The following is a 22,448-nucleotide window of genomic DNA, read 5'->3' on the forward strand; positions in this document are numbered from 1 at the left end:
TATCAGTTTTTATTGGAATTTTATTTTATTTTATTTACACCATTATTTTAATAAACATAACACTATAACATCGGTTGGGGTATTGTGTAATTATCATGAATATGGTGAAGTGTTATTTATTCGAGGTAGTACAATACCATGGAAACTCGTTGTGAAGGCATTCACAATATGAGATATAAATAAAACGATGCCAATTTAATTAATTAATTTAACTACTTCAGTAGATGGCTATGTGAAAAATCATGCTTTTGCACTAACCCACATGTTAGCCATTCTACCTTGTAGCATGAAGCCTTTGCCGCCCTTAAATATTTTATAGTCTATATCACTGCACACCATCAGGCATCTCTCATATTGTGAAGTTATACTTCATAACTGCATTGTCACTATTGCAACACCATGGTACTTGTCCACCCACCAAAGAGGAGCCAACAAGCTTTGAAATTGTGCCGTCTGGGTGGTGGTATCCGCTGAGAATAAATAACAGTAGTCTTCTCCACTGGTGAAGTGTTATTTATTTGAGGTCGTACAATACCATGGCACCTCGTGAAGGCATTCACAATATGAGATATAACCAAAACTGCCAATTTAATTAATTAATTTAACTACTTCGGTAGATGGCCATACATTAAAATGATGCTGTTGCACTAACCTACATGTTAGAAATTTCATTTTTAACTTTGGCCTTAATGGTATCATATTGTTTATATATGATATTCATTACATCATTAGGGTTTTCAGGAAGCAAATACCCTTTATCTTGTATTGCCTTATAAAATTACTCTTGTAATTGCATTTAGAGAGAATCCATGAACAGGAACAAGTTCGCTAACAATTTCTTCTAGGGTGTCTTTTTCCTTCTTAGCAAAATATGTTAATAATATTTGCTTTTGTTGACCAGTAGAAGTGCTTTATGCCTACAAATTCCACTGCCTGTTGGCTCAGTCAATTTACTGTTGAGTGCTTTTTTGTAAAGGTCAAATTAATCTACTTGTAGACCAGCCTCAGCACAGTAAGATGGAACCACACTTTTTACATTTTGCATTTTTTTCATTGGAAGGTTTGAAAAACCTTCCAATTGAGGAATTGAGTTTGAATTGAGGGTTTAAAAAAAAAATAAATAAAAATAAAAAAATTTAAAAAAAATCAAATAATTACTTTTTTTTTAAAATTAAAAGACAGATAAACTCTTTTTCACCTACTATATGGCGATGAAATGGAGAACGGTGAAACTGAGTTTAAAAAAAAACAGATTCTCCATTGTAAATACAGTGTTGTTATATGCAAGTCCTGATATACAGCACCTAGCATACTGGAGGTGACTACCCAAGTGCAAACCAACGTAAGCACGGGTCAAGGTGTGGCACCCACATCGTACGGAAGAATACCATCCCTCTGCATTACCAGGCAATATTATGTAGTGGTGGAATCCATGTTTAGTCTCCAGAGGAAAGCTCTGGCAACCCCCCCCCCCCCACCCTGGTCTCTTCCATCATGCAAAGATACAAACTTCGTTACACTTTGAGGGTACAGCCCCTAAAACAGTGTTCACAGGCAGGCCACTAGATAGTCCAACAAACTGAACCGATTGGTAACTTTCTAGGAGGCTTCTGGATCAGCTGGTGTATAATCTTGCTGCCTCTACTCTGCCAGATAGTAACTGGATGGAGTCCAAGTAGTGTGTATGCTGGGGGGGGGGAGATGCATTGTTGAGGCCATGATATGTAAAGGAGCTGGGTATATTCTTGCCATTTGTATGCCATATCCATTTCTTGTTATTTGTATGCCATATCCAAAAATTTTATTACTTCATACAGCATATCCTCCCACCTTTTCTTACTACTGAATACATCATGTATTGTTAAAGAAAAACAATAGAAAAACTTATTTGCAAAAAGATCTAAACCTCCCAAACACTTCCTTGTTCATTTCCCAAATATATGTGGTCTCAGTTCCAATCTCAGTGATGTCCATTTCTGCTTATAGTCTGCCAAACATCCACGTACTTTTTCTGACAGAATCCCAGTTAGCGGGTGATTCAATCACTGCTCATTTCAGTTGCCTGAATTATTTGCTGTATCATTCCTTTCCCTTGAAAGGTGGTACTTAGGCATATATGTCTGTTCTGATATTCCCTGTCAGAGACTTAGTAATTTGGAATCTCATCTTTTCGATTTTCTCTGGCTTAAAATCTCTGTACCACATTCTGTCAATTTCATCTGTTGCCTCTATTGTTCTCCCAGCTCCACTAATGCTTGGAACTCTAACTTCCTCTCTTTTAAACTTGACTTTCTCCAGTCCAACTTTCCTAATAGTGAGGTAATTTTCCTTGGTGATTTTAATGTTCACAACTCCAGCTGGTCGATATGCTGAGACTTTTGCAATTACTAATGGTCTTGCAGAGATTGTTCATTTACCTACCAGAATACCTGACAATCCTAACCATGCAATCAACGTGATTGACCTTTTTCTCACAAACAATCTTTCTAAGTACATGGTTGAGGTCAGTGGTCCTCTAGGCACCTCAGATCACAACTTGGTGGTCTCTTCTCCAATGAAGCCTTTCTTTCGTCGCCATTTTCAACCTCATGTTGTTTGGCATTACAAAAAAAAAAGCAAAATGGGATGATCGTAAGGTTTCTTTTCTTTTTTTCTTTTGTCAGATTACTGTTTCATATCTTCTGATATCAATGTTTGCTCAGATCGTGTCAGTGAAATTATTCTTTTGGGGAAGAAATCCTTTATTCCACTGCACCTTAAAATCTCATCCTTTCTCTAAACTGTGGTTTTCCAATAAATGTGCTAAGGCTGTTCAAGAGAAAGAACGTTGCATATCATAACTGGCTTGTATCCAAATCTCCAGGTTCATTTTCTATCTACACTAAAGCCTGCAACAATTGTACAGCAGTTATTAATGAGTCCAAACTAGATTTCGACCAGGCTAAGAATAGAAAACTTGCTTCTTATCCAAATGGTAAAGCATTCTGGTCTCTTGCTTAAGCTATTGGCTGCAACTTTTGCCCATCTCTGTTCCTACCTCTGTCAAAACCAGATGGTTCTATTGCTACTTTGGCCAAAGATAAAGCTGACCTACTAGCATCCTACTTTTCTGATTGGAAATTTGTTCATATTCAACCAGTTCCTAAAAAGGGTGACAAATCTCTCCAATTTCAATTATCCCATTAAACTTACTTCTACTCTTTTTAAAGTAATTGAGAAATTAATTAACTACTAACTCTAAAACCATCTAGAAACCTTCCATCTGATCAACGATTGCCAGCATTGATCCACTGGTGATATTCTGGCTTATGTTACCCACCCATGGACACATTTAATGGAAAATGTTTGGTGAGACTCAAGCAGTTGCTCTTGACATTTCAGAGGCTTTAGATCCTGTTTGGCATAAAGGTCTTCTAAATAAGCTTCCATCTTATGGTCTGCCAACTGTTTTTGTAATTGGGTATCCAGTTTTCTAACTGACATCTCACTGCAGATGATGGTAGATGGCTCTCCATCTTCTAACTTCTCCAATAATGCTGGTGTTCCAGAAGGCTCATTTCTTTCTCCCACTCTTTCCCTCTTGTATATTAATGACCTTCTTCCATTAACTGGAAAACCTATTCTGAGCTTTGCTGATGATAACACATTGCATTCCACCTTCCAGCCTGATAAACCTTTTCCTGCACAAACAGCTTCAACTTCTTGAATATCCACTACCAATTCTCTAAATTGTTGTTCTCTGGCAGGGAAAAGATAACTTAGTTAATTTCAGGAAATTAACTAAGTTGCATGATAAAAGACAGGAAAACTCCATCCTGTCTTTTATCATGCAAAAATAATTCTTCTGCTCCTATGCTTCTCTTCGATGACACTGATTTCTGCCAAGATCACACATCTCTGTTGGGGATTACCCTGACTTCTAATCTCTCTTGGCATAAGCACATTGCAAATATCACTTCCTCTGCATCTAGAAAACTGGGGTTTCTCTTTTGCTCCTGGTGATACTTTTCTTCCAAACAGATGTTTACTCTGTACAAATCCCAAATCTGCTCTACCATGGAATATTGTTCCCACATCTGGAGTGGTGCCCCCAAAACCCCTCAGGTTTCTAGATTCTATTCAAAAGAGGGCAGTTAGGTTTATTAATGACTCATCACTAACAGAGTCTCTGCACTCTCTGTCTCACAGACATTCTGTTTCTGCTGCATTCAATTTCTCTAGATACTTCCATGGGCACTGTTCTTCTGAATTGGCTTCTATATTTTTCGCTCTCTCTCTCTCTTCCAAAGCAGTCAGAACATGTGCCACAACCAGTCAACATCCTTTTACTGTCCAACTTCAAACTCACAGACCCAACTTTTCTTCTTCCTCATTTATTCATTCAACTTCCGTTTTCTGGAACAACTTTCCTTCATACATATTTCCTGAAAATTACAGTCTACAGAAGTTCAATTCTGGTGTCAACAAGTATCTTCTTTCATCTTCTCAACCTTCAGCCCATGGACGGTCAGTACTTAAATACTATACTAATACCTCTCGTTTTTGGGGTTTTCATAAAAAAATTTTTAAGTCTGGGGGCAATGCCTGATTTAGTTTTTAAGTTTACTTAAAATTTTTATGCATGTTAATTGCAAATTTTTTTTTCCATAATCTGTAACTGTGTTTTTATAGCTAAAAATATATATAATTCTACAATCAACATATTTAAGACAATAACATACTTGTAAAAAGATCATTACAGGTAAATCTTAATAACTTATTTATTGTTGTACTTTTCCACTATAAAGTTCATATAGTGGAAAAGTTTGTCAGCCACTGTTTTACATGACAACATCCACTGTTCGTTTTCCAAAATGAAAACGCAAAACATTTGGAAAAGGGAGACCAGGACATAGCAAAGTGGTCAGTGTAAGTACAGAGGTATTTTTATAATCTTGCTGACCAAAACATTAGAAATTTTTCTAATGTTTTGGTCAGCAAGTGCAAGTATAAAAATGGCACTTTATAGGGTTACTATAATTTTACTTTTTAAACGAAGTTTGTACAGATTTAATATTACAGCAGGGCAACAGGTGTTTTGGATATTCCTGCTTGACTTAGGATTTCCCATTCATCCACATCAAAGTCTAAAGTCTTAATTTTTTAAACAAAATATAAATGAGCTAATAATTCATTAAAGCAGTTCTTCAATGCTATTGCACTGCTAACAAGAGATATATGAAGTTGAAAAGATTTCCTTACATTTGAAGAAAAAAAAAGCATTAAAAAATAAAGCAAATAAAAAAATAATACAGTGCACTGCAAGATAAGAAACAACTGTCTTTGTTATTAAATAATACAATCTACTGTTGCTTTCTACATCATATTACTATACAAAATTTAATACCCTATACTTGAATGAGTAACAGCTGATGCTACGGTACAATGGCTTCAGCTCTTATTAACAGAATATTTGGTTATTGGTGCTAGGCCTTTGGTTGCCTTATATTATAAAACTACAGGTCTACTGTACAATTTTACTTAAATGGTAACTTATTTTATTTAATAAATAAATAAATCTGCAGCCATTGTCAATCCACTGCACAATGGAGGTCTCCTCAACAAGTCATGTTGAGACATGGACCATAATTTGCCATGCTGGTCTATTGTGGGTTGGCAGATCAACTGTATTTAGCAGACAGTGGCTTGAATCTCGGTCTACTCAAAGAGCACGTGCTATTGCATGCCTGCTCCTGATCAGCTGGCTATGGAGGCCTACTTATTAATAAATATATGAAATAAATGACAAATGAAAGCTGTAAAAACCACCAGGACTTTTAATTTTTACATTAAGGAGTTTAGAATTGTTTGTGTGTGCGTGCATGCTTGAGTACACAGTATACAACTTAGTATGTACTTAACAAGGTGTCAGACTAGCCATTAAATGTTCCATTTTATTTAGAAAGTTTCGTCCTTCCATCCTTTCCCAACTAACTTCTCGGAAATTTCCTCCTAGGTTCTGCCATTTTCGATCTCTAACTAAAGTGCTGGGATAAAAGTCCTGTTGTTGTGGAGAATATGAAACACTAACTTGCACACCAGTCTGTGGCCCACATCGAACAGCAATTACTCTATAAAGAGGTAGCATAAGAAAATATCATTAAGAAAATTAGAACTAATAAAATATAAAAACATATATTTAAAATCTGTCAAATTTAATATGAGGGACAGTCAATAACTTCTGCAGAGATTTCATAAATGACATAGTTTATTAAATCTGAACGAAATCCAATTATAAACCTTCAATGTAATCATATGTTTCATTGTGAGTACTTAAACAGTGTTGTCCATAACTGAAAGTGTCCGCAATTCTGCACAGACACAATAGGAGCGAGTACATGATGAGAGCACTGTCAATCAATTTGGCCCTGGAGAGATTGTGCAAGGATCATAGGGTAGAATTTTTCTCAGCGTGGTCTGTGCCTGTTAACAGGAGAGACTGCTTCTACAGGCACGGGATACACTTAAATAGAACGGTTGAAAGAATATTTGCTGACGCTATCGAGGCAGTGCTAAGTGGGTTGAAAAGCTGCTAGCTTGGGGGAAATACTTATACATAGATTAACAATGGCCGTAGGCAGAGGTAAAAGTGATTCTTGCATTGCTTCTATTGGAATGAGCAGCAGCTTGGGAAGCAAGGCATTAGGAATTTCTAGAACTGCTGGGAGTCATCATGGAACAAGTAAATACATGGGCTGTGTTCAGGTAACTAAGAGTAAGAACAGGTGTATGTATATTTGCATGTACACCAATGTTAGGAGTATAGTAAATAAATTTGATGAATTTTAAGTGTGGTCAAGACAACAAAGGTGGATATTGTTGGGATATCAGAGATGTGATACCACTTGGATATAAGAAATGCTGAATTTTAATTTTCAATATGTACAGAAAGTACAGACAGGATAGGAAGGGAGGAAGGGTTATGCTGTTAGTTAAGAAACACAAAATCTAAGGCAGTACATTGAGTTGATATGGGTGGCCAGTGCAATGCTGAGTCAGTTTGGTGTGACATAAGCACTGTGAAAGCAAAAATGAGAGTAGGAGTGTGTTAGCGGCCTAATGACGTTGATGAGTACAACAAACCACTGTACAGAGAAATAGAGTGGGCTAGTAAATCAGAATGTCTTATAATGGGGATTTTAACTTCAGATATTGACTGGAACTTGTGGATTGGTCACTCGCACACTAGCAAGACTTTTGTGGACTTACTAGATGGCTGTTTTCTACAGCAGTATGTGCAAGAGACAACCAAAGGGAATAATACTCTTGATCTGATTATCAGCAGTGATTATTCATGCATTAGGAATCTGCAGATGTTGTTGTTTGTTATTTGGTTTTTAGGAGCATTAGCAACTAAGGCCATATTGTTCCGGGGATATGCGGTGGTCATTCCCTGATCTTTCCGCACCCTCCTTAGTGTTAGGACACGTTTTATCGCGCTCCTGATTTTTAATGGAATTTAGTAGTTTAAAATGTGCATATAGTTCAAAAAAGTGTTCAAGCTGAAAGAACTTAATCGGAGGATTCCCTAGGTGAGACTATTTTTATATTCTACTGGGAATTTAGTAAACTACCAGCGTTTTTATCTGTGTCCTTTGTTGCCAGACCTACAATGGTCACCATGTGGCTGGCGGCAAGGCCATAGAGAGGCACTGATATAAAGCAGTGGCCACGTCGGTAGTTTGCACTTGACTGGGGAGGTTCCCAAACCGTGTTAAAACCGAGCAGGAAGTTTGCTCCATCAAACTGTGCTGATAACTGCTGCATGTTATATTATGTGTGTGTGTATTAACTGCCATATGTGTACATTAAACCAGAAGCAATGAATTCAGTGACTCCCCCCCCTCTTGCCATAAACTTTGCCTGGCTGACTGTGAACTCCTTACCTATGCATTCCACGGAATTACTAATGACACTATCGCCTCCGGCGCCCCACGAAGCCCCTATGAGAAGTGACCCTGCTCTTCTGGGAGCATTTTCACACTAGGCTATTTCCCCCCCCCCCCTTAGTGACCGAAGGGGATAGCACAAAACTTCAATAACCACCTGTGTGCCTCCAAATTCAACCACAGATTTGTGAAGGACATCGTCCGACAGCATTTTCAGTGCCTTACCAGATCATCCCAACATACGCCCGATAAACCGAACTCTCCCGGTTATCCGGAATTCGCTAAATGGAAGGGAAAACAGAAAAAATTATGGAATCCTTGATGCAGTCACAAAGTGACCACCTCGACATTACTGACGAGACAGAAGATATCGAGGACACCCGATCAGGAGCATCTCAAGCCAAGCGAAAAAATAAGCGAGTGACCCGCTCCCAGACCGAGTCTAGAGAACAGCACGACCACACAGCATCTCAAAGGGAAACAAACAACGATGACAAACAACAGGAACCACCCCTGAACCCCACTCTTCCAGAGGGCTCCGTTTATGAGAAAACATTTATTTTAAAAACGGCCCTTGAAAATATATTCAAAGAGAACCCTAACAGGATCTCCTCCGGACTGAGGTCTCAAATTGTGACAATATTTCACAAAATGGAGACAATTCTCCATGGTACATACTTAGAAAGTGAGAGAATAGCTACACGGCTACAAACCTATATGGAATGTGGGGCAAATAAAATGCCACAGCGCGCCCCCACATATGCTCAAACGCTGAGGAATATACCAAACGAGGCAGAGAAAACAAACAAAGTGGAAATCCAACAAAAGAAAGTATTATTGAAAACCCCGAACATCGTCATACTGAGACCCACCGGAGAAGAGAGACCGACCAGTGAGCAAATAAAGCAAAAAGTCATAAACAATCTCAAAGAGGACTTCGAAGACACTAGGATAAAGTCTATCCGAAAAACAAGAAGTCCTGGTATCGTAATTGAGACGGAAAGCAAGGAGGAAGCCGAGGAGATAATAACGAACCCCAAGCTAAATACCCTGGGACTCATGGCAGAGACCCCAAAAAAGAAAGGCCCATCAATAGTTATTTTCAATGTGGACCAAAATCTACAACCACAACAACTCACGGAAGAAATATATAGAAGAAACCTAAAAAGCCACCTACCGAATCAAGAAGGGGCGACACTGCTGACCCCAAAATACAGAACGCAGTCCAAAATAAATGGAGGATATAACTGGACAGTTGAGCTGACTCCGCCCGCCTGGCAGGTCCTAAAAAACCAAAGCAGGATTTTTGTCGAGTGGAGCTGCCTCCGTTTTAGAGAACATGTGGCCATACCGACATGCTTTAGATGTTGCAAATATGGCCACACCACTCACACCTGTGCCCAAAAGGAACCAACCTGCGGCCACTGCTCAGAGAGGGGACATGATTTTAAGACCTGCCCCAACAAAATTAAGGAATCCATCTGCACCAATTGCAAAAGCCTCAGAATGGATCACAACCACTCCATCCGAGACTCAAACTGTCCCACTTACCTCAAGGTAAAAGGCACCTACCAACAAAGAATCGATTATGGTAGTACAACATAAAAAATACAATTGCGGCGTACTAAAGATACACCAACTAAACGCCCAGCGAGCTCGAGCGGTTGTTGAGCAGGTACGACTCCAAGCAGATGAGGATAATGCCGACATCATCATAGTCTTAGAACCGTATACCAATCAGAAACAAGTAAGGGGATACCCGCTCAATTATAAAATTGTTCAAAGCAACGAAGACACCCCCTGGGCAGCAGTACTAGTAAGAAATCCAGAGATAACGGTTACAAAGATACCACAACTTTGCACGCCCTGGGCAGCCTGTGCCCATATAATATGCTCCATAGGCAGCTACTACATAATAGCCCTCTACTGTAGGCCTGGAGTAGAAATCGACTTTGCCACAACATATCTACAATCAGTACAGACATCCCTGGTAGGGCATAAAATCTTGATTGGAGCGGATGTTAACTGCCGATCACCTGTCTGGCACAGTGCCAAACCGGACCGCAGGGGAACCTCAAACGGACGGAAACTAGAAGACTTCCTAGCAAATTCAATATTTACAGTCATAAACCAGCCGTTCTGCCTCCCAACGTATTGTAACATGCTATGGGAAGAAACGATCGACATAACTTTAACGTCCAGAAATATAGATACAAACGTAACCCACTGGACTGTACAAAACGCGTGGACTACGTCTGACCACCGAACCATCACTTACAGCATACAAAGGAATCAGGCTCGAACAGTCGCCACTAAATACCTGTCAAACAGATTCGCAATCGGGAAAGCAAATTGGGACGCCTACTGCAATTTCCTATCCACCCAAGGGAGACAGTACATGGAGGACTTGGACAGACGGGAGACCGAAGGTGAAAGGATAGACCCCAGCCAGTTCGCACAAGATATAACCTGCATAATCATCAATGCAGCGGAAGCGTCCATGACAAGGAAAACTCCGATGACGGGAGCAATGCCATGGTGGACCCCGGAGCTGAAAAGAATGAGAAGACAAGTACAGGATAAAAGAAAGCAGTATCAAAGGGCACGAAGAACATGGCCCCAGGCGGAAGTTGCAGAACTGAGACAACAATATAGACAGATCCGAAACGTTTATACAGAAACTATTAAGAAAAACAAGAAAACATCCTGGGAACGACTTGTCCAAGTAAGAGGAAATACTGAACCCTGGGGAGTGGTGTATAAAATCGCCACAAACAAACTCCCCAGAGGCGAAGTGATGACCGCAACAAAGACGGCGCAAGGAACACTCACTGCAACATGGCAGGACTCAATAAAGAATATACTCAGCAATCTAATCCAAGAGCCACCAGGCATACTAACAGAGGACCAGAAAGCCATCTGCCAAGCAAACGAAGAATATGAGACCCAACAACTAGAACCCCCTTTCACAGCCAACGAACTACAAGAAGCGGTATCACAAACCAGGAACAAAAAGTGCCCTGGCCCCGATCTCATCGAGCCGGAAATGGTCAAGAAAGCAGCGGAGGTTATGCCGGACCTCCTGCTCCGACTGTACAACACCTGTATCAAAGAGGGCCAGTTCCCCACCAGCTGGAGGACGGCCAATCTAAAACTGATCCTCAAAAATCGAAACAGACACCAGGAAAATCCCAATTCATATAGACCCATAGCCTTATTGTCGACACTAAGCAAGCTTTACGAAAGATTATTACATAAAAGGATCCACAACCACTATAATGAGGCAAACCTGAATTCACCCAAGCAATACGGCTTCAAATCGGGATCTTCGACCATAGATGCCGTCCAAGGCCTAATCACCAAAGCGATGCAGTGTACCAGGAAATATTTCCTTGTCATAGCCGTCGACTTTGCTGGGGCGTTCGACACCCTCTGGTGGCCGAGCGTCCTTTGCAGGCTCAGGGCAGCGAGAACACCAAGCAATTTGTACAGGAGCATCAAAACTTATCTCTCGGACAGAAACGTCCAAGTAATAACGCTCTACAAGAAGTTGACCTGGCCGGTCCGCAGGGGCTGCCCTCAGGGATCTGTCCTGGGGCCGCTCCTGTGGAATATAGTGTTTGACGAGTTCCTCACCATGGACCTGGGGGAGGTGGAGGCCCAGGCCTTCGCAGACGACCTCGTACTGACGGTCGCGGCGGATTCCAGACAGAACCTTGAAACGCTTGGAAACCAAGCCCTTGAAACCTTGCAGAACTGGGCAAAACTACACACCTTAACAATCTCGCCAACGAAGACGAACTCAGTACTATTGAGAGGGAGGTTAAACCTTAGGTTAAATCAAGCTGGCAGGACAAACAATCAAACTGTCAACGCAAATTAAATATCTGGGACTGATCATCGATCAGAACTTATCATTTAAACCGTACCTAATCTATCTAAAAGAGAAACTGCGGAAATACACAGCGCTCGTTGCCAGAGTTACACGCAGGGACTGGGGGCTAAACAGGAGAACCCTGTCCCTGTATTATAAAGCCATCTTCATCCCGATAATAACATATGGATCTCCCATATGGTACAAGAAAGCAGAAACAGCAGTGAATAAAAGGATACTGGGCACGATCCAACGCAACATATTATTAACAATAACAAGAGCATGTAACACGGTTAGTACGAGTGCCCTACAGGTCCTTGCGGGGACCCTACCCTTGGATTTAGAGGTAACCCGCTGCGGACTTATGTATCTACTAGCCAAAGGAACCCAAACCACCTACAACAGTCTTACCATTGATATCACCAATAACAGGAAAAACGAGAAACAAAAAATAGTGGACCACCTTGTACAAATTTGGCAGAGAAGATGGACAGACGGAGAAAAAGGAGCGGTAACAAAAAAATTTATTCCCCAAGTAACCAAGCTGTATCCCAAGGCTCCCGCATGGCTGTACCCAGGCCTAAACACTACTTTTCTACTCACCGGCCACGGGCCTTTCAAGGCCAAATTAAATGCCATGGGCATAATCGAGGAATCACACTGTCTCTGCGGCGAACTAGAAACATGGCATCACGTTATGCATCAGTGTGAAATATACGAAGACATCAGATGTCAAATGATCACGAAAATTAAATACATCCCTAACACCCAGGAACATCATCTCCTGGACACACCAGAAGAATTTGCGGCCTTTAGTCGCTTTGCCCAGGACGTCTTCTCCAGAAGAAAACTACAAATAGCCATCCACCAAGGCCAACAGGAGTAATGAAACCAAATATGGACACCAAGGAATACGGGAAACTAAGGACGGGGATATCAACCAATGATCGATGACCATTGGAATATGCATCAGAGAAGGATGCTGAACCAATGAAAGAGGAACACAAGGATGCAGCTTGCCCCATGAGTGACAATGAAGAGAAACAGACGTGAGACAAAGGCCATATTGGAGACCTGAAGAGGGCACTCTAGCCCTCTTCACCTATAATTCCTAACTCCCCGGGAGGAGGGGACGGCCACACGGTCCCCCCTTCTCGCCATCCCCTGTTTCCTTTCTGGTGGGGCATGGGCATGCCCCACTGAAACTGGGGCCGCCTTCTCTATTGGCTCCATACTTCTGCCTTTTCCCCCCAGTCTTCTGCCTCCTTCCCCTCTATCTTCACGCTAGCGAAGTCCCACACATCAAAATTAATACATCAAAACCGCCATACGCCCAGCATTCGGCCTAAAAAATTAAAGCGATAATATCCCCACGTCAACGCAAATAATAAAAATCACTTTATTTTATTTTCTTGATGACCATTGGAATATGCCACCCAAAGTTTTTTTTTTTTTTTTTTTGGTCCTAGCCGCCGAAATCTCAGGAAACTAAGCGGCAGGACCTGCCAGAGTAAACTAAGTCTACGGAGTTCCTGGCCTGCCTCCACGGGGCGTAAGTGGGGCAACGTTGGATCCCAACAGGGGTCCAGCGGCTAAATGGCCAGAAGAACAACGGTACACGACATTACACGATCCAAGATCCATACACTTTTAAATCTCTGGCATTTACAGTGTACTGTAATACACCACAACGTAAACTACGCGGAGATGGGGGGAACCCCAGGTGCCGCTTGACCCTAAAAACACTTACTTACTTACTTACCCTCCGTATTTGGTGGTCACAGGCTCGAACCCCAGTCTAATCAAGAAGTGTGTGTGCTACGCACTGCTGCTCCTGCCTACCTGGCTACAGAGGTGCCTATCATCAATCTGCAGTTAAAGGAACCACTTGGTGACAGTGATCACAGTGTGCTGAGCTGGGATTTTCTCAAAGACGTAACTACCAACAGTGGTAAAGGAAGGGTTTTGCTTCCGTAAAGGTGACTACAGTGGTCTCATAGATTTTTTAGGTTCTATACAGAGACCAACTAATGATGTTACCAACAGAAAATTCTAAATGGGAAGCATTCGAGGGAGTAATTTTGGAAGCTACTAGGGTTTTCGTTCCAGCTAAGAAATACTGCTCTAGGTTTAGGCCCAAATGGATGTCAGATGAATTAATGAGACTTGTGGCAGAGAAGAAAAATGCATGGGATGCACATAAATTGTCAGGCAATAGAGAAGCCTAAGGTAGATACAAGCTAGTGTGTAATCAAGTCACAAAGGAAGTTTGGCAAGCGAAGGCTGATTATGAAAAATCTTTGGCAAAGGATGCAAAGAAAAACAGCAAAGACTTCTTTACTTATGTAAACTTTAGAAGGAAGGGGATGAATCAGATTGGTCCACTTCATACCAATGGTTCGACTGTTGATGATTCTGCTCAGGTAGCTGACAAACTGAATGAGTATTTTGCATCTACATAGACACATGAGGATTTCTGTAGAGAAGTGGAGGCCAGAAGTTTATCCAACTCTAATAGGGAGCTAAATGATTTTGTAATAACTGAGGGGAAAGTGGAGGAAAAATTGTTGAAATTGAATGGGATCTATCCAGTTATATTAAGGGAGGCAGCAAAGGAAGTAAGCAAACTCTTAGACATAATTATGATACCATCCTTGGATTCAGGGGAGGTCCCCATGGACTGGAGACATGCAAATGTATCCCGAATTCACAGAGGGGGATCAAAGAATGACATGAGTAATTACAGAACTGTTAGTTTAACTTCTGTTGTGGGGAAAATAATGGGTTTTGGGTTTTTTTTTTTTTTTTTGAAGGGGCATTAGCAACTAAGGCCATATTGCTCCGGGAAAATAATGGAGTTACAATGGTTAACGAAGCATTGCAGGATCATCTAGATAAGACTGAAGTTATAGTTCAGACACAGCATGGGTTCCTTAAGGGGATATCTTTCTGACCAATTTTGATGGATACTACGATGTGATCACAAAGGAACTGGATGTAAAAAATAATTTTGATATCATATACTTGGATTTCAGGAAAGCTTTTGACACTGTTGCACATAGAAGGCTGCTGTACAAATTGGAGCAGTATGGCATTAAGGAAAAGTTGCTGCTATGGATAAAAGGATGGTTGAGTGGGCGAGGACAGAGAGCGGTAATCAATGGACAATGCTTGTCATGGACCAATGTTATTAGTGGCATTCCCCAGGGTTTTGTGTTAGGACCATTGTTGTTAATGACAGTATGCAGCTGCAATTGGTTCTAGAAAAGTTGGGCAAATGGGCTGATAGGTGGCAACTGAAGTTTAACATTCAGTTTCTACCTATTGAGTACTGCATACAGATCTGGAGGCTTCAGTTTAGGAAAGATGTCGAGCTCTGGAACGGATACAGAATATGGATACAAATGGGATGCCCCTGCCAAGAAAGGGTTAAATTCTGCAAATTGCAGCGTCTGAAGACTAGGCACCTACAAGGTGAGCTAATCGAGGTGTATAAGGCTTTGAATGGTTTGAGCAAGCTCAATGCTGATGGGATTTACTTCTTGCTCTGATTATGTACTTGAGCAGCATAATTTCAAATTGAAGAAAGACAGTTGCAGAACAGATGTGCAGAAATTTGCCCCTAGTCATGGGTGGCTAATTGCTGGAACAAACTTCTGTCATTGTGGAAGTTGATAGCTTAAATAAATTCAAGAAAAAACTGGACAAAAATTTGGAGCAGATGATGGAGAGGTGAAATGGGAAGGGTTTTTTGGCTGATGCTGTATAAGCTTGCTTTCTTGTAGCATATGCCTCTACTAATGCTACTGCTAACTATATAGGATCACCTCCAAAACTAATGCCTCTCCAAATTTTTTCCCTGCTGGTGTGATATTGCACATAAAATGTAAATATTACTGGAAATATCCTGCATGTTTCAATACTGCACAATAGGTAGCAAGAAGCTGTAGTAGTCTGTGAGAGTGGAGAATGACACTGATGTGCTTATGAAGTATCAATGTGTTATAATTCCCGAGTACTGAGGTTGTTTCATCCATCAAGATTCATTAATATTTGAAGAATGTTTATGGGGACATGACTGTCTATGTGGTGGGTTAGGCATATCAGTGATATGCCTAACCCACCGGGCCATCCTCGCACTGCAGTGATGGCAGAAAATTAGGAGAGTGAATAAAATGATCTGTGAAGGCTGACAATTAAGACTGTGGAAATGTATATGCAAGTGGTAATAGGTTTTAATGCACTGAAAACAGTTCTGTATAATCTAGGATACTGGAAATTGCGTGAGAGGCAAGTTCCATGAAAGCTAATTCCAGATAACAAGAAGTAGTTAGTGTAGGTTTGTGCTCATCTTCTGAAGCAGTACAAGACCATGGGTGATGAATCCACCATGACTGAAGACGAGACCTGGGCACACCACTATGAACAAGAATCAAAAAAGCAGTCTATGGTGTGGCAACACAAGGATAGTCTAATAAAGAAGAATTCAAGGCTCAGTCATCTACTGAAAATGAGATCTAGGTACATCACTATGCATTGGAGTCAAAACAGCAGTCTGCCAACACAAGAATTCAAAGTTCAGTAATCTGCTGGAAAAATCATGTCTTCCATTTTTTTGAATGAAGAAAGGGGTTATTCCTTATGGATTTCCTGGAATGGGAACACACAATCAATTCTGTTTGCTATGTGGAGACACTGGAGATGCAGAAGACACTAATTGTAAGAATGAGACTGGAGAAGAAAAGAAACTTTCTCCTTGAATATGACAATGCCAGACCCCTATCCTGACATCGTTGTTGTTTAATGGTTTTAAGACACAAGGGCATCAGTGGCCAAGATGTGTCTTTCCAAGTTTTTAAAGTAAATCAAACATTTTTTTCAGATTTGTTTATCAAATCTGATTTGCCGAATAAAATTAAACAATTCATCTATATTCGCAGAATTGTCCAAGATCTGTTGAAGGGTAACTGGTTTCTGGTTATTGTATGAACTCTGAAAACAAAGGGATCTGGAATTTCTGAATCAAGGGCATACCAAAAGAATGTGTTTTACTGAAAGCTGAACTTGGCATTGAACACAGAGTGGGGGATTTTTGTTTCTCAATATATGCAAATGAGTAAGATGAGTATGGCCAATTCTCAGTCTGGCAAGTATTACTTCTTCTCTGCGACTGTCTCTGATGCTAGAGTTCCATATTTCTCGATTAGGTTTTATTTCCTGTAGTTTATTGTTGACTTAATTTTTCCATATTTGGGCCCATTCATTTTCACTTTCTCTAATAATGATTGGACTAAAATCAGTGTGTGGGACTATCCTTGTTCTGTTTGGCAGTTCTGATGCTGACTTAGCTGCAATGTCTGCTTTTTCATTGCCTTCTATTCCGCAGTGTCCTGGGATCCAGCAAAGAGTTATTTCAGGGTGTTTCTTTTGACAACAGTTGATTAGAAAGTTAATTTCTTGTAGAAGAGGATGACAAGAATGTCGTTTACCCTGTATGGCTGAAATAGCACTGAGTGAATCTGAGTATATTAAGACAGAGAGGGACGACTGTTGACATATTTCACTTAATGCAAGCTGTATAGCATACAGTTCTGCAGATAGAATGCTGCACTCAACTGGAAGAGATTTTGAAATTACATGCGAAGGGAACACGGCTGCTGCACCTACATGTGACTGGGTCTTAGATCCATCCGTATAGATTATGAGTTTCCCAGTGTGTTGTGAAGTTTAGTTGGCATGCAACTGTCAGATATTACATAGTGGAATGGTATTTTTTGGCCACTGAGCGAAGTAAAGATCAATGTTTATATGATGTCTATTCCATGGAGGTAAAGGCATATTTGCACTTTCCGCAATTTTGTTGAGATCGAGTTTCCACTTTTTTATTACTTCTAGAAGACGAATCCCAGCAGATCTGGATTCATTAGGCTTGGATTCATAAGGTGTTGGCCATAAGGGTTGGTTGAGGTATACCCAACAGGGGTGAGTTGGAAAGCTTTTTTTTTTTTGGCAGCATATTGGCAGAGTAGGCGTTGTCTTCTAAGATAAAGGGGAGGGTCATGTGCTTCTATATACAAGCTTTGTACTGGCGAGGTTCTGTAGGCGCCTAGTGCCGATCGAAGGACACTGTGTTGAATGGTGTTCACAGACCATAAGATGCTGTTTTTAGCTGATGCATATACTACAGCTCCACAGTCTAATCGTGACCGGATTAGAGAATGATATAAATTCAGCAATGACTGTCTGTCAGCACCCCAAGATGTTGAGGATACTGCATGAAGGATGTTTAGTTTCTGGAGGCATGTAGTTCATAGATAGGTTACATGTTTGCGGAAATTTAATTTGGTGTCTAAGTTCAGACCCAATAATCTTATGGAATCTGTCATCGGTATTTCTCTGCCTTTCAGTTTTAATACAGGTTCCGGATGAAGCGATCGTAATTTACAGAAGTGTATTGCTGCTGTTTTCCCCTCGGTTAATTGATAGCCGTTGCTTTCTGTCCAAGTTTCAATTTTGTTTATTGCTATCTGTAGTTGTCTTTCAATGGTAGCCATGTTCGATGATTGACAGGAAATAGCAAGATCATCTGCATACATATAAACTTCTACTGTGGCTGGGATGTCTCTTATAATGTTGCTGGTACGTAATGCAAAGAGTGTGGCACTTAAAATTGATCCCTGAGGTACTCCTTCTTCTTGTGTGTGAATTTTGGACAGCTCATTCTGGAATCTTACTTGAAAGGTCCTGAGGTGAAGAAAATTCTGAATGAATCTAGGTAGGTTACCTCTCAGTCCAAGTTTGTATAAGTCTTGGAGAATTCCATATCTCCAGGTTGTATCGAATGCTTTGGTAATATCGAAGGTTATCATTACCATGTGCTGTTTTTTTAAGAAAAGCATTTCGAATGTGAGCTTCAACCTTGATGTGGACATCAGTTGTACTCCTGTTACGGCGGAAACCAAATTGATGGCATGATATAGCATTTTGATCTTCAACAATCCAGACAAGTCTCTTGTGAACCATCTTTCCTAAACAGCTGGTCAAAGATATAGGACGATAACTATTGGGGGAGGAAGCATCTTTACCGGGTTTCGCTATGGCTACCACAACTGACTGATGCCATGTATCAGGGTAAACATTCTCCTCAAAGATTCGATTGTAAAATTTCAGTAGTACAGATTTTGAGTTTGAGTTGAGGTGGCGAAGCATTATGTAGAAAATGCCATCTGGTCCAGCAGAACTATTTCTAGAATTCTAGAGAGCTTCATTGAGTTCATTCATAGTGAACGGAAGGTTATAAGAATAAGATTGTCTTGTAACAAAGTTAATTTTATATTTTTCCACGGACATTTTTTTGCGTCTAAATGAGTCTTCATAAGATTGAAGCGATGAAGTGACTGCAAATGTTTCTGCTAAAGCCTCTGCAATATCAGTTGGAGAAGAAATATCCATTCCTTTCCAGGACAGGATTGGGGCTTTGGTTGGTTGACACTTTCCACTGAGGATACGGATCTTTCTCTAAATTATTCTGGGGTTAGTGTTTCTGCAGATGGTAGAACTGAATCGAATCCACGCATCCTGTTTAGCTTTTCTACGAATTCGGCGTGCTTCAGCTTTCAGCCGTTTATAGTTTATAAGGTTATCCATTGTAGCATTTCAGCGAAAAATGTTCCAAGCTTTGTTTTGTTTTCTTTTGGCAAGATAGCAATCCCTTGCCCACCAACAATTATACCTTTGTTTCGTAAGGTTAACTTTCGGTATTGTGCTGGCAGCAGCTCCGAGTAGTTCTTCTACTATATGTCTAGTAGCATTATTAATAGATTCAGTAAGAATAAAATGGTTATTAAATTGCACTGTTTTCGAAAACATATCCCAGTTAGTTCGATTAAAATTCCAGGTAATTCTTTGGTTAGATGTATAGTTTGTATCCGTCTGTATTTTGCAAATTATAGGAAAGTGATCACTGTTGTGAAGGTCAGTTAATACTGTCCAATCAAAGCTAGGATAGATGGACGAGGAACATATGGACAGATCCAGAGCAGAACTAGAACCTGTAGGCAAGTGGATGTAAGTATGCACACTGGTATTCAGTAGTGTTAAGTGATGGTTATCAAGTACACTTTCGATCATCCTCCCTCTACGATCTATGTTCGGGGAACCCCACAAAGGATGATGAGCATTTAGATCACCTAGAAAGCATACAGGTTGGGACAGTTGATTAAGTAAATTGTCAAGTTCTGCAATGGAACATAAAACGTTTGGTGGAATATAAATGGAGATAAGAGTGAGATTAATTCCAAGAACAATACGAACGGCTACTGCTTCTAGATTAGTGGAAAGCTGAATGGGTTTCGATGGTACATTACTACGAACTAATATTGCTACTCCTCCTCTTGCTGGAGACTCAGAACATCTGTCACGTCTATATAGTGTATACCGTGAGAAGTATGGGGTATAATTTGGTGATAAATAAGTTTCCTGTAGACAAATACATGCAGGATCATGCTGGTGCATTAAGTATTTTAATTCGTCAAGATTGCTTCTTAGTCCTCTACAATTCCATTGAATAATTTTCTACATTACTTGGGTTTAGGTTAGGTGGATTGATCTGATCGTTTGTTTTCCCCTCGATCCTGTTTATATTTCTCTCGTTTTGAAAAGACTGGGTGAGTAATATATATCTCATCATCAGCATGAAGCAGAACAGCATCCTCATTATCTACCTTCTCATCGATTTCCATAGTTCGTTCAGTTGGTTTATTTTGTGTACGATGAGCATCTTTCTCCTTTAATAATGTGCCTGAGTTGGGAACGTCTTGTTGTGGCTTGGATGGCTTTGTATTAGTAAAATTTGATGGACTCTTTGTCTTTGTTGCTGTCAGTGTCTCACCATCTGCAAGGATGGATCTAGCCCATTGATTAAGAGATAATTTAGGAGGAATAGTAATATAAGTCTGTGTAGAAAATTCTTTAGTGTTTTTGACTGCATTGGAATATGTTTTGGCAGGCATCACATTTAATATTTGTTTCCGTGCCTCTTGGTAGGATACATTTTTCTCTACCTTGTACTTCATTATTTTCTTTCCCATTTTCCATAATTCGCAAGTTCTAGAATATGCGGGGCGAGTACCCTGGCAATTGGGACACTTTGGCGTTGCTGCTGTACATTCAGTTTGGGAATGCTCTGATGAGCCACACAGGGGACAGATTGTCTTACCTTGGCATGCTGTTTGAGAATGACCATACTTCTGGCATTTAAAGCATCTAAGTGAATTTGGAATATAAGGTCGGATCTTACAGGAAAGGTAGCCAGCTTTTACTGATTCTGGGAGATTCGGACTGCTGAAGGTAAGGATAACATTTCTTGTGGGTGTAAGGACACCATCTTGTTTGGTCATAATTCTCTTAGCACCGACAACACGTTGTGCTTTAAGTACTAACTAGTTGACATTTCTGTTCACTGACATTTGTGGGTGGGGGTTAAAATTTAAAAAAGTAAAAAGATAAGCAATCAATAACAAAGAACACGGCACACACAAATTGCAAGTAACACGATACACGCAAGTGAGAACAGAGTAACAAGTTATGAAACTTTAAAAAAAGGAATGAAGAGAAGATTATGAAAATTAATTTTTTTTCATAGTTAGTTATTTTGGTTTTTAGGAGCATTAGCAACTAAGGCCATATTGCTGGGAATATGCGGTGGTCATTCCCTGACCTTTCCGCATCCTCCGTATTTGGTGGTCACGGACTCGAACCCCGGTCTAATCAAGAAGCATGTGCTACACACTGCTGCTCCTTCCCACCTGGCTATGGAGGTGCCATTTTTTTTTCATATGGTTGAAGATTCCATGAAAGTATAAACACATTTCACCATAATAACCCACAGAATTCCAGCTGTCGGTATTATCACAAATTCGATAAGATCAAGTTTACTATCCGTTTATGATAGATTGCACTAACAGAAAAGCCCGAACTCTCTGACCGAACAACGTGGTATGGTCGGAGACGATCGCAGAGTAATCTCCAATGCTGCCGTCTCCTGCCCCGATTAAATGGCATGTTGTCCCAATTAAGCGAAGTAAACCCTGGATATTTTCTCTATTGGGTTCTGTTTTTTAAGATTTGCCCCAAATAAATGGCTGCCCCAATTTAACCGGTGGGCCAAATAACCGGAATCCACTCTATAATATTCTCTATTCACTGTCTAATCTGGAAGAACTCAAATCTAAAGAACAACTATAGGTGGAAAAAAAGGGAAAGCAGGGAAACAGATGATTTCAAAAATCAAGTTTCTCAATAATCAATAAAGAATTTGTATTTGTCAAGTTAACAAATATGTTATCTTAAACTACATAACATGCAGAGATGGAAGTCATCTTAAGGACATCATCTTTTTAGAAGATGTCCTTGAGATGGAAGTCATCTCTGTGCAGGCATTCTTATCTTCCACACATTTCTCATGATGCAGCATAGCATTTCCAAAGGAATTTCAGCCATTTTTTTCTTCTTTCAGCTCTTCAATACTGTGTGCACAATGAGAGTACATCTTGCTTTTCAGTGCCCCCATAAAAAAAAAAAAAAAAAAAAAGGTCACATACTGATTACTTTTCATGCCAATCTTGTTGAAACCAAATGTCCTCATT

The 22,448-nt window shown here is 40.3% G+C and overlaps 1 protein-coding gene across 1 annotated transcript in view; it reads right to left on the reverse strand.

Annotated features, from left to right (window-relative positions):
- Positions 1 to 5,813: 5,813 nt before the first annotated feature.
- Positions 5,814 to 22,448, reverse strand: part of MED17 (mediator complex subunit 17) — a 206,542-nt gene continuing 189,907 nt past the window's right edge. Inside the window, exon 14 of the mRNA XM_090373520.1 lies at positions 5,814 to 6,110. Coding sequence (XP_090229646.1) covers positions 5,897 to 6,110 — 214 coding nt within the window. The 3' untranslated portion in view covers positions 5,814 to 5,896. The remainder of the gene's footprint in view (positions 6,111 to 22,448) is intronic.

This window comes from Mastigoproctus giganteus, chromosome 5 (genome assembly GCF_048544385.1).
Source record: "Mastigoproctus giganteus isolate SK-2022 chromosome 5, ASM4854438v1, whole genome shotgun sequence".
Taxonomy (NCBI): domain Eukaryota; kingdom Metazoa; phylum Arthropoda; class Arachnida; order Uropygi; family Thelyphonidae; genus Mastigoproctus; species Mastigoproctus giganteus.